This window comes from Pan troglodytes, chromosome 19 (assembly GCF_028858775.2).
Source record: "Pan troglodytes isolate AG18354 chromosome 19, NHGRI_mPanTro3-v2.0_pri, whole genome shotgun sequence".
NCBI classification, from domain to species: domain Eukaryota; kingdom Metazoa; phylum Chordata; class Mammalia; order Primates; family Hominidae; genus Pan; species Pan troglodytes.
In genome coordinates this window covers 50004455-50020479 of record NC_072417.2, presented here as the reverse complement: position 1 = coordinate 50020479, position 16025 = coordinate 50004455, and the positions used below count along the sequence as shown (strand labels likewise).

Sequence of the window (16025 nt, the reverse complement as noted above, 5' to 3'; positions counted from 1 at the left end):
CTGTGTCCTGTCCTAGTGCTCTTGAAAAGTAATCATAATCATAATAATTAATAACAACAGAGCCCATAGCAGGCCTGAGGCAGCCCTTAAAGAGGCAGTGCCCCCTTTTCTCCCAGCAGAGCTGGCAGTGGGACCTGGCTGGCACTGAGAGGCGGCCTGTGCCTTTGTTCCCATCCCTCCCTTTGCCTTGGGTTCCAGGGTGGTGTTGGGGCGAGCATTTTTGCCTGCATTCTCCATCAGCACTGGGCTTCTCGTGTTTTAATTGAACTGTCTTTTCTTAGCAATAGATGCTTTCACCGCATCCAGCTGCTCGTGTGTATTGGGAAACCTGCCTGTAATACAGCTCGGCTAAATTAAAAGACACAGCAGCTGGACCGATTAAACAGGGAGGGAGGAATGCAGACGGACAGTCAGGGAGGGGGTACTGGTAATAGCACCCCCTCACTGTCTCTGTCTCTCTTTAAATAATGTTTCTGGTAATGCATTTTGGAGAATGTGAAAAAAAAATAAAAAATAAAGCCGTAGAAATGTTAATGATATCCACAGGACACTCAGCAGGAAATGAGAGTGATCTGGGACTAATAAAAGCCGAAATGTAATTTGTGCAGATATACGAGGCGCAGCCTTCAGAGTGGTCCTGGGTTTGCACATTCTGGGCTCATAAACATGCGCCTGGGGAGGGCAGGGAGCGGGCGCTGTGCCCTCGGCCTGGGCACAGGCCCGCCTGGGCTGCCCTGTGGCAGTCTGGCCAGGGCAGGAGCGTGAGGCTGCCCACCTGGCAGGGAGCTGCCAGACCAGAACCAAGTGCCGTCCCCAGCTCCTCTGGGTTGGCGCGTCGCAGCAGGAACCTCCTGTAATGTTTTATCCAAGCTGCCAGGGGTAGGATTGAAGTGGGTCAGAAGGGTGGGCACGCTGCTTGTTAGGGATGCCTGCGACAAATCCAGGGAGAGGAGCTGGAGCAGAGGGAAAGCGGCTTTGATAAGCTGGTGGGCAGGGGCTCGCCTCGTGGGAAAGTGGCCGGCCCCCACACTGGGCTGACTCTCCTGCATTTGTGGGCCAGGGCAAGCTGACTCCAGAGAGCAGGAGAGGTGGTCCCAGGACTGGGCTGACGGGCTTCTGGGGGCCATCTGGCTGCCCTGGGCTTGCCCTGCTCTCAGGCAGATGGAGGCCCTCTGTCGCCTTCCCTGCATCCATCCCCAGACACTAAATGAGGAAGGCACTTGTGGTGGGGTCCGGGCCAAGGAAAAAGGGTAAATGGAGCAGCACCCCCAGCTCTCCCCCACTCCCCACCTTTCTGCCTCTTCCCTGTGCCCCTCCCCGACTCTGCGACTCTGTGTGCCTCTCCCTCTCTGTGCCCCTCTCCCCCTCTCTTTGCCCCTTCCTGACCCCTTCAACAACCTGGAATCTTTGTAGCCTGAGGCAAGCCACCCCTTCCTTTTGGAGCATTTGGGAACCAGCACTGGAAAGTCCCCTATCCCCTCCTGGGGGCCTGGGCCACACAGGCCGAGCTGAGCCCCCTTCTTCCTGCCTCCGGGCCAGCATGGTTCTGGGTAAATCCCAAACCCTCTGGGACTCAGCCAATGGCCAGCCCCTCCATGCACTTCCTCCAAAACCTGGGGCATTCCTCTTTCTTCCATCCCTCTTTGAGGGGTCTTCTGGTTGGCCAGGCCAGCGAGTCAGCTGGAGGAACCTTTACCCTGGATGCTGGGCTGTCAGATGCTCTGCTCTGAGAGGCTCCCCCAACCCACCCCGGGTCCTTTCCTGACCCAGGATTCTGCTCTGCAGGCAGGGGCAGGTTAGACCCCTGCCTGAGCCCCATCCCCTAAAATCATAACCAGATGGGCTCTTTAGTGTTGCCTGCCCCAGCCCTCACCTGCTGAGGTGGGGAGGAACTGGCCAGGAGGGGACAGGGCTGTGTCGCCCCATGTGGGTGGGGCTGGGCTGTGCCCTTCCGTGGCCGTGGCCGTGGGACTGCATCTCTACTCCCATTAGTATGCACTCCCTCACTCTGGGCCACGTAATCTGTTTATGCACGCATGATATCAAAAACAGGAGGCAGGTGCTGCCGTCTTGCGTTCCTGGGAGTCAGAGGAGGGGACATTTTATGTCTACAGTGGCTTGGCAGCCCCTAATCGATGTCTGCTAGAAGGAACAGACAGATTCCAGATGGCGTGGCAGTGATAGAGGAGGTGTGTGTGTGCATGCGCGTGTGTGTGTGTGTGTGCGCGTGTGTGTGTGAGCATACATATGCTTGTGTGCACGCGTGTGCGTGGGGACAGGGGCAGACCCTCCTCAGTCCCCAGCATGGCTGGGTCATGCTTGAACACGGTCGCGAAGGGACTAAATTACAGGATCCAGCAGGCCCCAGGGGACGAGGGAGCGGGAATTGCTCTGCTAAATGCTTTTGAGCTGTCAGGAAGGGCTGGGAGTGATGGGTGGGGGACATTGGGGAGGAGCTGGCAATGGGGGGGGCGGGTAGCTCCCCAGTGACCTGGCGCTGGGCAGCCGGTTTTGCCTCCCGCATCGGTGGCCGTCCTTGGCAAGACTCAGCTGCAGGCGATGTGGGAGCGGGAATTACAGAGCACACCTCCCTGACACAGAAGTTGTCAATATGCGCACAGCTGGTGGGGAGGCTCAGGCGAAGGGGGGACTATTAAGAGCTGCGCGGGGGAGCAGGCAGGGTGGGGAGGTGGGTGGGAGGGTGCTTTCTGAGGCAAAAGGAAGTGGCCCATCTGAGTCGCTCATCCTCTGCCCCCTCCCCCCCTCCTTTCCTCCCTCCCTCCCTTCCTTTTTCTTTTCACAGATAACCAGCCCGAGTCATGCAGTCTTTTCGAGAAAGGTGTGGTTTCCATGGCAAACAACAGAACTACCAGCAGACCTCGCAGGAAACATCACGCCTAGAGAATTACAGGCAGCCGAGTCAGGCCGGGCTAAGCTGCGACCGGCAGCGGCTGCTCGCCAAGGACTATTATAACCCGCAGCCTTACCCGAGCTATGAGGGTGGCGCTGGCACGCCCTCTGGCACTGCAGCCGCGGTGGCCGCCGACAAGTACCACCGAGGCAGCAAGGCCCTGCCCACACAGCAAGCCCTGCAGGGGAGACCGGCTTTCCCTGGCTACGGCGTCCAGGACAGCAGCCCCTACCCAGGCCGCTATGCTGGTGAGGAGAGCCTTCAGGCTTGGGGGGCCCCGCAGCCACCACCCCCACAGCCGCAGCCACTACCTGCAGGGGTGGCCAAGTATGATGAGAACTTGATGAAAAAGACAGCAGTGCCCCCCAGCAGGCAGTATGCAGAGCAGGGCGCCCAGGTGCCCTTTCGGACTCACTCCCTGCACGTCCAGCAGCCACCGCCGCCCCAGCAGCCCCTGGCATACCCCAAGCTCCAAAGGCAGAAGCTGCAGAACGACATTGCCTCCCCTCTGCCCTTCCCCCAGGGTACCCACTTTCCTCAGCATTCCCAGTCCTTCCCCACCTCCTCCACCTACTCCTCCTCTGTCCAGGGTGGTGGGCAGGGGGCCCACTCCTATAAGAGTTGCACGGCACCGACTGCCCAGCCCCATGACAGGCCGCTGACTGCCAGCTCCAGCCTGGCCCCGGGGCAGCGGGTCCAGAATCTTCATGCCTACCAGTCGGGCCGCCTCAGCTATGACCAGCAGCAGCAGCAGCAGCAGCAGCAAGCCCTTCAGAGCCGGCACCATGCCCAGGAAACCCTCCATTACCAAAACCTCGCCAAGTATCAGCACTACGGGCAGCAAGGCCAGGGCTACTGCCAGCCGGACGCAGCCGTCCGGACCCCAGAGCAGTACTACCAGACCTTCAGCCCCAGCTCCAGCCACTCACCCGCCCGCTCTGTGGGCCGCTCGCCTTCCTACAGTTCCACACCGTCGCCGCTGATGCCAAACCTGGAGAACTTTCCCTACAGCCAGCAGCCGCTCAGCACCGGGGCCTTCCCCGCAGGGATCACTGACCACAGCCACTTCATGCCCCTGCTCAATCCCTCCCCAACGGATGCCACCAGCTCTGTGGACACCCAGGCTGGCAACTGCAAGCCCCTTCAGAAGGACAAGCTCCCTGAGAACCTGCTGTCGGATCTCAGCCTGCAGAGCCTCACGGCGCTGACCTCACAGGTGGAGAACATCTCCAACACCGTCCAGCAGCTGCTGCTCTCCAAGGCTGCTGTGCCGCAAAAGAAAGGTGTCAAGAACCTCGTGTCCAGGACCCCAGAGCAGCATAAAAGCCAGCACTGCAGCCCCGAAGGGAGCGGCTACTCAGCCGAGCCCGCGGGCACACCGCTGTCAGAGCCGCTGAGCAGCACGCCACAGTCCACGCATGCGGAGCCGCAGGAGGCCGACTACCTGAGCGGCTCCGAGGACCCACTGGAGCGCAGCTTCCTCTACTGCAACCAGGCCCGTGGCAGCCCTGCCAGGGTCAACAGCAACTCGAAGGCCAAGCCCGAGTCCGTGTCCACCTGTTCTGTAACCTCTCCTGACGACATGTCCACCAAATCTGACGACTCCTTCCAGAGCCTGCACAGCAGTCTGCCGCTCGACAGCTTCTCCAAGTTCGTGGCGGGTGAGCGGGACTGTCCGCGGCTGCTGCTCAGCGCCCTGGCACAGGAGGACCTGGCCTCCGAGATCCTGGGGCTGCAAGAAGCCATCGGTGAGAAGGCCGACAAAGCTTGGGCTGAAGCACCCAGCCTGGTCAAGGACAGCAGCAAGCCACCCTTCTCGCTGGAGAACCACAGCGCCTGCCTGGACTCTGTGGCCAAGAGTGCGTGGCCCCGGCCTGGGGAGCCAGAGGCCCTGCCCGACTCCTTGCAGCTGGACAAGGGCGGCAATGCCAAGGACTTCAGCCCAGGGCTGTTTGAAGACCCTTCCGTGGCCTTCGCTACGCCTGACCCCAAAAAGACAACTGGTCCTCTCTCCTTTGGCACCAAGCCCACCCTTGGGGTTCCTGCTCCAGACCCCACTACAGCAGCTTTTGACTGTTTCCCGGACACAACCGCTGCCAGCTCAGCGGACAGTGCCAACCCCTTTGCCTGGCCAGAGGAAAACCTGGGGGATGCTTGTCCCAGGTGGGGATTGCACCCTGGCGAGCTTACCAAGGGCCTGGAGCAGGGTGGGAAGGCCTCAGATGGCATCAGCAAAGGGGACACCCATGAGGCTTCGGCCTGCCTGGGCTTCCAGGAGGAGGACCCCCCTGGGGAGAAGGTGGCCTCGTTGCCCGGAGACTTCAAGCAGGAGGAGGTGGGTGGGGTGAAGGAGGAGGCAGGTGGGCTGCTACAGTGCCCCGAGGTGGCCAAGGCTGACCGGTGGCTGGAGGACAGCCGGCACTGCTGTTCCACCGCCGACTTCGGGGACCTCCCACTGCTGCCACCCACCAGCAGGAAGGAGGACCTGGAAGCTGAGGAGGAGTACTCCTCCCTGTGTGAGCTCCTGGGCAGCCCCGAGCAGAGGCCCGGCATGCAGGACCCGCTGTCACCCAAGGCCCCACTCATCTGCACCAAGGAGGAGGTGGAGGAGGTGCTGGACTCCAAGGCCGGCTGGGGCTCTCCATGCCACCTCTCAGGGGAGTCCGTCATCCTGCTGGGCCCTACAGTGGGCACCGAGTCAAAGGTCCAGAGCTGGTTTGAGTCCTCTCTGTCACACATGAAGCCAGGTGAAGAGGGGCCTGATGGGGAGCGAGCTCCAGGGGATTCCACCACCTCGGACGCCTCTCTGGCCCAGAAGCCCAACAAGCCTGCTGTGCCTGAGGCGCCCATTGCAAAGAAAGAGCCTGTGCCACGGGGCAAAAGCTTACGGAGCCGTCGGGTGCACCGGGGGCTGCCCGAGGCCGAGGACTCCCCATGCAGGGCACCAGTGCTGCCCAAAGACCTCTTGCTCCCTGAATCCTGCACAGGGCCCCCACAGGGACAGATGGAAGGGGCTGGAGCCCCAGGCCGGGGGTCCTCGGAAGGGCTCCCCAGGATGTGTACTCGTTCTCTCACGGCCCTGAGTGAGCCCCGCACGCCCGGACCCCCAGGCCTGACCACCACCCCTGCACCCCCAGACAAACTGGGGGGCAAGCAGCGAGCCGCCTTCAAGTCGGGCAAGCGGGTGGGGAAGCCCTCACCCAAGGCTGCCTCCAGCCCCAGCAACCCGGCCGCCCTGCCTGTGGCCTCCGACAGCAGCCCGATGGGCTCCAAGACCAAGGAGACAGACTCACCCAGCACGCCTGGCAAGGACCAGCGCTCCATGATCCTTCGGTCACGCACCAAAACCCAGGAGATCTTCCACTCCAAGCGGCGGAGGCCCTCTGAGGGCCGGCTCCCCAACTGCCGTGCCACCAAGAAGCTCCTCGACAACAGCCACTTGCCCGCCACATTCAAGGTCTCCAGCAGCCCCCAGAAGGAGGGCAGGGTGAGCCAGCGGGCAAGGGTCCCCAAACCTGGTGCAGGCAGCAAGCTCTCTGACCGGCCCCTCCATGCGCTCAAAAGGAAGTCGGCCTTCATGGCGCCGGTCCCCACCAAGAAGCGGAACCTGGTCTTGCGGAGCCGCAGCAGCAGCAGCAGCAACGCCAGTGGCAATGGGGGAGATGGGAAGGAGGAGAGGCCCGAGGGGTCCCCCACCCTCTTCAAGAGGATGTCTTCTCCCAAGAAAGCCAAGCCCACCAAGGGCAATGGCGAGCCTGCCACAAAGCTCCCACCCCCGGAGACCCCCGATGCCTGCCTCAAGCTCGCCTCTCGGGCAGCCTTCCAGGGGGCCATGAAGACCAAGGTGCTGCCACCCCGGAAGGGCCGGGGCCTGAAGCTGGAAGCCATCGTGCAGAAGATCACCTCGCCCAGCCTCAAGAAGTTCGCATGTAAAGCGCCAGGGGCCTCTCCTGGTAATCCTCTGAGCCCATCCCTTTCCGACAAAGACCGTGGGCTCAAGGGTGCTGGGGGCAGCCCAGTGGGGGTGGAAGAAGGCCTGGTAAATGTGGGCACCGGGCAGAAGCTCCCAACTTCTGGGGCTGATCCGTTATGCAGAAATCCAACCAACAGATCCTTAAAAGGCAAACTCATGAACAGTAAGAAACTGTCTTCTACTGACTGTTTCAAAACCGAGGCCTTCACATCCCCGGAGGCCCTGCAGCCCGGGGGGACTGCCCTGGCGCCTAAGAAGAGGAGCCGGAAAGGCCGGGCAGGGGCCCTTGGACTCTCCAAAGGCCCGCTGGAGAAGCGGCCCTATCTTGGCCCGGCTCTGCTCCTGACTCCCCGAGACAGGGCCAGTGGCACACAAGGGGCCAGCGAGGACAACTCTGGTGGAGGAGGCAAGAAGCCAAAGATGGAGGAGCTGGGCCTGGCCTCCCAGCCCCCGGAGGGCAGGCCCTGCCAGCCCCAGACAAGGGCACAGAAACAGCCAGGCCACACCAACTACAGCAGCTATTCCAAGCGGAAGCGCCTCACTCGGGGCCGGGCCAAGAACACCACCTCTTCACCCTGTAAGGGGCGTGCCAAGCGACGACGACAGCAGCAGGTGCTGCCCCTGGATCCCGCAGAGCCTGAAATCCGCCTCAAGTACATTTCCTCTTGCAAGCGGCTGAGGTCAGACAGCCGGACCCCTGCCTTTTCACCCTTTGTGCGGGTGGAGAAGCGAGACTCGTTCACCACCATATGCACTGTTGTCAACTCCCCTGGAGATGCGCCCAAGCCCCACAGGAAGCCTTCCTCCTCTGCCTCCTCTTCCTCATCCTCGTCCTCGTTCTCCTTGGATGCAGCCGGGGCCTCCCTGGCCACACTCCCTGGAGGCTCCATCCTGCAGCCGCGGCCCTCCTTGCCCCTCTCCTCCATGATGCACTTGGGGCCTGTGGTTTCCAAGGCCCTGAGTACCTCTTGCCTTGTTTGCTGCCTCTGCCAAAACCCGGCCAACTTCAAGGACCTTGGGGACCTCTGTGGGCCCTACTACCCTGAACACTGCCTCCCCAAAAAGAAGCCAAAACTCAAGGAGAAGGTGCGGCCAGAAGGCACCTGTGAGGAGGCCTTGCTGCCGCTTGAGAGAACACTCAAAGGTCCCGAGTGTGCAGCTGCCGCCACTGCCGGGAAGCCCCCCAGGCCTGACGGCCCAGCTGACCCGGCCAAGCAGGGCCCACTGCGCACCAGTGCCCGGGGCCTGTCCCGGAGGCTGCAGAGCTGCTACTGCTGTGATGGCCGGGAGGATGGGGGCGAGGAGGCAGCCCCAGCCGACAAGGGTCGCAAACATGAGTGCAGCAAGGAGGCTCCGGCAGAGCCCGGCGGGGAGGCCCAGGAGCACTGGGTGCACGAGGCCTGTGCCGTGTGGACCAGCGGCGTCTACCTGGTGGCCGGGAAGCTCTTTGGGCTGCAGGAGGCCATGAAGGTGGCCGTGGACATGGTAAGAGGCCAGCCCAGCCAGGGTGGGGAGTGTGGGGTTCCAAAGGACAGGCAGGCAGGCAGTCGGGGAGCCCCTTGTTTCTAGTGCTACAGTGTGGGCCAAATGTGTCTGCAGTCTCGGGACAATCTGCAGAGTCCTGAGCCTCTCTGGGGTGTGTGGGGGAAGTGGAGGCACCCGTCTGGCTAAGGCAGGTCACACTCACCTACCCTGTCCCAGGAGACTTCCCGCCGGGGCCCGTATGCCCAGCCACCGCCACTCTCCCACTCACCTGGCATCTTCAGGCTCCAGCCCCACCCAAAATCCACTAGGCCCCTCCCCATGCTGTCACTGGAGATGCCAAGGCCCAGAGAACACGAGGACTCCCAAGATTGAACATCAGGGCTGCCCCGGGCGGTGCAAGAGCAAGTTGCCCACCCTCTGTTCCTGTCTCCATTGCCTCTGGGATGAAGCTAAGGGCTCAGGAAGACCCTCTCTGGCGACACAGGCTTGGTGCATGGACCCAGTCACAGGGTTCCTCCCTCTGCAGGACAGTCCATGGGGTCACACAGTCACAACAGGCAGGGCGGGGCAGACCCAGACCCTCTCACCATTGGCTCTGAGACCAGCTTTGGAATCCATAGTCACTGAGCACCAACATGAGAGAGGGAACTCTGGGGCTGTGCCGCCATGCACCTTTGGGGCTGTGACCTGCCCTCTCTGTGCCTCCGTCCCCTCGCCCCTAACGTGGGTGTGAGGGTGCCCATGGAGGAGGGGTCGGGAGGGTTAAAAGGAGGGCACCTCTGAGCCCACCGAGCACGGCAGCCCTGTGATAGTCAGTGCAGAGGGGCCTGGTGGCTCTGGTGACAGCAGGGTGACGTTCTTCGTGGTGTCACCACTTCCCCAGTACCATAGAGTACCTCTGTGCCCTTCTGAGGGAGGGGTCAGTGGGGGCGGTGGGGTCCACCTCTCCCCTGGGGCCATGCTTCTGCCCCCACATTCAACCCCGACTCCACTGCCTCATCCAGACTTCCGTGGAGTGACGCTCCCGGCTCTCAGCGCTGTGTGGTGGCTCTCAGTGGGGACGCCTGCAGCCTTCTCTGGCCCCTGCCCTGAGTCCCATCCCCTCCACTCCTTCCTTCAACCCACTATGTGCGGCTGAGGTCACAGGGGAGCCAGAGGGGCTTGGCAGGGGTCTCCAGAGGCCCTGGACAAACACTGCCTGCATCTGAGTGATTCAGTGACCCAGCACAGTGGCCCCAGCCGGTGGCTTCACCCCTCCCCCTGCCCAGCCTCCTCCCCCGTCGCTGCACTGCCCACCTGCTCCTCGCAGTACACCCCTGCAGCCCCTCTGAGCAGCCCCTGCTCCTGACAGTTGCCGTGGCATTGCCTGACCAAATCAAGGTCCCGGTGGGGGCCCACTGTGTTTGCCACCCACGCCTCCTAGTGTGTGTCTTGGGCACCTGCTTCCCACTGCCCATGGGGATGGCTGGAGACCTTCTCCACGCCCAGACGCCCTGCCCACCTCACTCCACCCTCCACCTCAGAGGAAGGCTGGCCCCGACAGGACTCCTGCAGGTTCCTGGTGCCGCGGGCCTTGCTTGCCCAGCAGATGGTGGCCTTGGGCCTCTTCCCTCTCCCCTTCCCAGTTAGTGATTTTTTGCCTCTCTCCTGCTTTCTGTCTCTCTCTCTCTCTCTCTCTCATTACTGGCTCCTTCCCAGCGCCTTGAAACAGGTTCAAGTCTCTCCCGTCATCAAAAAATAATAACCCTCAGATCACCAGCCCCAGCTGGCTGCCACCTCCCCTGCTTCACAGCCCCATTCCTGAAAGCCTTGTCCCCACGGCGTCCTCGGTCCCGCAGCCTCACCAGGGGCTCCCCGACACTCACGTCCCACCAGGCTGAGATCAGGTCGTCTCCACATCCCCTGCAGCCAGCACTGGCCGGCCGAAGGGAGGAGGAGTCAGCCCTGAGCACCGACCACCCCATCCTGTCCCTGGCCCATGGGTGTCTTAACCGCCCATGCACACACAAGGTCCTGCTGGACTGAGGAGACAGTGTGTGTTGGAGAGGCGCTAGCTTCCCTACACCACACGGGGGCTGGAACTTGCCAGCCCAGCCCATGCCTGTCTGCTGTGCCATGCTCCAGAAATGGCCTGACAGCCTGCGCAACTAGGGCTGCCCCGGGAAGGTCGGAACCAGGAACACCCTGCCAGACAGATGGGACATCCTGGGAGAATGGGCAGAGTCTGGGGCTTCCCAGGGTCACTTTTGGCTCACCACCCCTTCCTGCCTCAGTGGCTTGGGGGCGCCATGCTCCTTGGAGTCAGACCCTGGTTCAAATCCCAGCTCTGCCGAGGGCTGGTTCCATAGCTCCAGGCAAGTCACGCATGCTCTGAGAACTCCACAATGTCAAACCCCGTTAGCAGGATTGTGGGGTTCTGTGGATCATGTGGGACCTGCCTGGCATGTGGAAGGGGCTTGGGGTGCAGCTGTGTCCCTGGCCCCAGCACTGCCATACCCCTCGGTACCTTGACCTCACTTTTGCGCTCTGGAGGGCAGAACCTCTGAGCCAGCTCTCAGGGATACCTTTTTTCCTCGATGGCCTTTTCTGGGAACTGCCCTCGCCTGCTATCTCTGAGCCCTGCCTGCCCTTCCCCCAAAGCCATCATAGACCCCTACCTCCTATTCAGATGGAGCCTGGCCATGGAATGCTTGGGGTGAGAGGGACCCATAGCGGGCTCCGGGCATTGTTAGGGGGCTAGGTGGTGTCTGCAGAGGCCCCACCTGTGGCAGGGTTTACATGCCGCCACCCCTGCCCTCCTCTTGGGTAGCTGGGGTCAGAAGGGCCTGAGGCCTCACTCTTTCTGCATCTTAGTTTCTTCACATCTAAAATGCTATTCATATGCCTGCCTGAGGGCGGTTGGGGCCTCCGTGCAGTAAGTGGAGAGAAGCCTTCAGCCAGAGGACCCCCATATGCTTAAACATCCAGACACCGAGGGCCACTCACAGACAGCAGCCGGCTTGTGTTTCGTCATCCCTTTTGGGTCAGGAACTGGGGACGCTGGACTCCAGATCTCCAGGAGGCCATCCCAGACTAGGCGGGAAGGAGGCCTCAGCCCTGAGCTGAAAACCTGAAATTCTAGAATAAACCCTAGGCCCCACTCCCAGCATGGGCAGCGGGGAGGGGAGTGTTCTGACATTTCTCAGCTGCTGTGGGTGGGATGGTGCGCCCACTCTGAGCATGTGGGGTCCTGTGGGCCCCTACTCCAGCCTGGAGGCAGCTGCAGGGGTCAGAGACCAGCCTGGAGCCCTCGGGCAGGTTACTCAGCCTCAGCTCTCATTGGTAACCCAGGTAAAAGAACAGTAATCCCATCATAAGGTTGCTGTGGGCATGAGGCTTCCAGCCATGCCTGGCACATAGGAAGCTATTGTCGTTTGTTTCACTGGCTTTGCACTTGGGCACAGGCCGCCGCCCTCTCTGCTGCCTTCTCTACCTCACCCCCCGCCCCCAGCACGGTGGCACTGTGGCTCTGGCGCCTGGTGACTTCTCCCTCCCCGGCCTCAGGTTTGCTTCACTCTTCCAAGGGCCTTCTTGGCGTGACTGTCCTGTCCTGGTCACGTCCACTCCAAGCAGCTGGTCCAGGTGTGGGGCAGCCCCCAAGCTCAGCAGAGGACAGTTTTGAGACTTAGAGGAGGATGGCATCAGATTTACATGAAGTCAGCCATCTCAAGGGATTACCACGTCACCGCCTCCTCTCACAGGTCTGAGAGCTGGTCCCCTGGAGGGTGCAGGTCTCATCCTAGGTAGAACAGTCCCAGCCTAGCTTCAAAGTGCTCCTGCTGCCAGAAAGGGTAGAAAACCATGCTGAATGCCTTCACTGTTGCCTGGAATGGGAGCCTCAGTTTCACCATCTGCAAAGTGAGATTAATGAAAGGGACCCACAGAGGGCTGTTAGAGCCAGTAGGCGGCCATGCGCGGTGGCTCACGCCTGTAATCCCAGCACTTTGGGAGGCTGAGGTGGGCGGATCACGAGGTCAGGAGATCGAGACCATCCTGGCTAACACGGAGAAACCCCGTCTCTACTAAAAATACAAAAAATTAGCCTGGCGTGGTGGCGGGCACCTGTAGTCCCAGCTACTGGGGAGGCTGAGGCAGGAGAATGGCGTGAACCCGGGAGGCGGAGCTTGCAGTGAGCCGAGATTGCGCCACTGCACTCTAGCCTGGGCAACAGAGCAAGACTCCATCTCAAAAGAAAAAGAAAAAAGAGCCAGTAGGCCAGGCGCAGTGTCTTACACCTGTAATCCCAGCACTTTGGGAGGCCTAGGCAGGCAGATCACCTGAGGTCGGGAGTTCGAGACCAGCCTGGCCGACACAGTGAAACTCCGTCTCTACTAAAAATACAAAAATTAGCTGGGCATGGCAGCATATGCCTGTAATCCCAGCTACTCGGGAGGCTAAGGCAGGAGAATCACTTGAACACAGGAGGCAGAGGTTGCCGTGAGCTGAGATCACGCCATTGCACTCCAGCCCCGGGGGGACAGAGTGAAATTCTGTCTCAAAAAAAAAAAAAAAAAAAAAGCAAGCCAGTGGACAAGGACACACACCACGCCCAGCACACCAGAAGCATGCAGCAGATGCTGGCTGGTAGCCACAGCCATGGTAGTAACTGGCATCACTGGCCCAAGGGGGTCTCCCTACCCAATGTACCAGCCCAGAGGGTGCTAAATGACCCATGTTTGTGGGCATGTGTACCCCAGTGCTGAACCTCCTGGTAGATTTTCAGGCACCATTTTGGAGAAGGGAGGCAGGGACCACAGGGGGCCAGCCAGCCTGTACGGGTTTTTTGTGGTTTTTTTGTTTTTTGAGACAGGGTCTCACTCTTGCCCAGGCTGGAGTACAGGCAGTGGCGTAATCTCGGCTCACTGCAGCCTCAACCTCCCAGGCTGCAGCAATCCTCCCACCTCACCTTCCTGAGTAGCTGGGACTACAGGCACACACCACCACCCCTCACTATTTTTTGTAGAGACAGTTTCACCATGTTGCCCAGGCTGGTATCAAACTTCTGGACTCAGGCGATCCTCCCACCTTGGCCTCCCAGAGTGCTGGGATTACAGGCATGAGCCACTGCACCTGGCCTACCAGCCTGTAAAGCTTGAGGGCTGGGCTCCAACTGGAGACTCACCTGCCTTTCCTTTCTCTTCATCAGATGTGTTCCAGCTGCCAAGAAGCCGGGGCCACCATTGGGTGCTGCCACAAAGGATGCCTCCACACCTACCACTACCCGTGTGCCAGCGATGCAGGTACGAGCCCGCCCAGGAACAGGAGGGCATTGGAGCCCATCCAAGCAATCCAGGGGGACCCTCCCTGGGCACAGCTCCCCAGACCCAGGCCCCATCTCACTCTTCAGTTTCCCTCTTCTCTTGCCCCAGCAATTCTTTTATCTTTCTGTCTGCCTAGACCTCTGCTGGGCAATGCCAGGGACATGGAAATGAGGCATTCCCCAGGCACCTGCTTGAGGAGTGCCCAGAGCAGCGAGGGAAGATAGAGGCATAAATTACAATGTGGAATGCTGTCTGCGGAGCCGTCATTGCCAAGGGGCAGGGAGGATCTCAGGCCTCAGAGAGAAAGGGGTATTGGAGGTTGGGCCTTTGAAGGATAAATAGGAGTTCACTCAGCAGAGACAAGGGGAAAGGCACTACTACAACAGCAAAAACCAACTGAGTTGGGGGTGATGAGGTTCAAAACAGACTGAGACCCATGGAGCAATTGTGGAAGTTTTGAAGCAGGGTAATGGGGTATGGAGGTAGGCCCAGGCTCCCCGCATCCTCTCCCCGGTCCTTCCTCTCACTCATGTATTCATTTGTTCCGCAAGCATTTGTTGAGTCCCTACTATCACTGGGCACACAGAATGACCGTGCATGGGCTGGAGCCACCCAAGAGCCCTTACCTTTATCGACCAGGTGGGGAAACTGAGGCTCAGAGACATTCCTTATTTCATCCAGAGAAAGCAATTGCTTATGGTACAATATTAGTCATTGGGGACAACAATATTTTGGGAGATATGGGGCCAACTTTGGCCTGGATTCGAACCCTAGTGGTGGGGGGTGGGGTGGTTTTCGTTCTTGTTTGAGACAGAGTCTTGCTCTGTCACCCAAGCTAGAGTGCAGGGGTGCAGTCGTGGCTCACTGCAGCCTTAACCTCCTGGGCTCAATCATCCTCCCACCTCAGCCTCCCGAGCAGCTGAGACCACAGATGTGCGCAGCCACGCTGGCTCCTAGTAGTGTTTTTATATTTATTTATTTATTTATTTATTTTTGAGACGGAGTCTCACTCTGTCACCAGGCTGGAGTGCAGTGGTGCGATCTTGGCTCACTGCAACCTCCGCCTCCCGGGTTCAAGCGATTCTCCTGCCTCAGCCTCTCAAGTAGCTGGGACTACAGGCGTGCACCACCACGCTCAGCTAATTTTTGTATTTTTTGTAGAGATGGGGTTTCACCGCTTTGGACAGGATGGTCTCCATCTCTTGACCTCGTGATCCGCCCGCCTCAGCCGCCTAAAGTGCTGGGATTACAGGCGTGAGCCACTGTGCCCGGCCCCTAGTAGCGTTTTTAATGTGTGGTCTTGAGCAAACTCTGCACACAGTTTCCCCACCTGTATGATGGAGATGATAATAGCCCCTTCTCTGCAGAGCTGCTGGGAGGAGAGTGAAATAATGAACACTACCCACACGGTGCTGCCTCAGTCCTATTTTGGGTCCAGCCTCTGTGACCTCTCCCCGTCACCCTCAATCCCTCCCAACTCTGGCCTGGAAAGAGGTGAAGTCATAACCCACCTCCCAGTGGACAGAGTCCAGGCCCCCCCAGGCTCCCGTCGCTCTCCTAGCAGCCCCAGCTACTGCCTCCCCTCCTCACCTGATGCCCTGCTGGCTTTGCCTGGACAGGGGACCACAGCCTGTACCCCACCTGCCTGGTGGGTCCCCAGCCAGTGTCAGCCCAGCCAAGCTGCCCCAGGGAGGACACAGAGGACTCTGAGTGCTGACAGTTGCTTGGCGGGGGCTGAGCTGCCAGGACCCAGCGGGGAAGGGGCTTGCTGGAGCAGGGACGTGGAGGATTCTCACTGGCTTCACCCTCCCACTCTGAGCAGTGTGAGCCAGAGTTTAACGTGGACCCTGCCACTTGCCCAGGCATGTGGCCACACTCCCCATAATAGCTGCCACGAGTCACATTCCTCCTTCCACAGTGATTAACTTAGCGCCCGCTCCACTCCCAGCCCTGCTACAGAACCATGTTGTTTCCAGCCATCTTCACAGATTGGCTGCCTCACCCACAGCACACAGCATGGCGTGGACAGTCCCAGGACTTAATGCCTTGGCTTTCTTGCTCCATGTCCTATGTTCTTTCTCCTACCCCAGCACTGCCCAGCCCCCCAAGGGGCTCACCCTTGAGTGGGACAGACAGCAAAACTGTGGTTCTTGGCCACAGTTAGGGAGACCAGACAGGAAGGAGAGAGTATGCACTGTGGAAGAGGTTCATCCTGTCTGAACAAGGGAGAAATCTAGGAAGACTTCCAGGAGGAGGTGACATTTAAGCCAGGCCTCAAAAGATCGGGGGAGCTGGGTAGCAACTGTTTAGTGGTGGGACTTGTATACTAGGCTTTGAGCAAGAGAACTTTTATTTC

At 60.1% G+C, this 16025-nt stretch overlaps 1 protein-coding gene across 7 annotated transcripts in view; it reads left to right on the top strand.

The window, feature by feature from the left end:
- RAI1 (retinoic acid induced 1) overlaps positions 1 to 16025 on the top strand; it is a 130027-nt gene that overhangs the window by 108621 nt on the left and 5381 nt on the right. For all 7 annotated transcript variants that reach the window (XM_001159372.8, XM_009432662.5, XM_009432664.5 and 4 more), the window contains 2 exons: positions 2804 to 8369; positions 13555 to 13648. In XM_001159372.8, coding sequence (XP_001159372.1) covers positions 2820 to 8369; positions 13555 to 13648 — 5644 coding nt within the window. In that variant the 5' untranslated portion in view covers positions 2804 to 2819. The remainder of the gene's footprint in view (positions 1 to 2803; positions 8370 to 13554; positions 13649 to 16025) is intronic.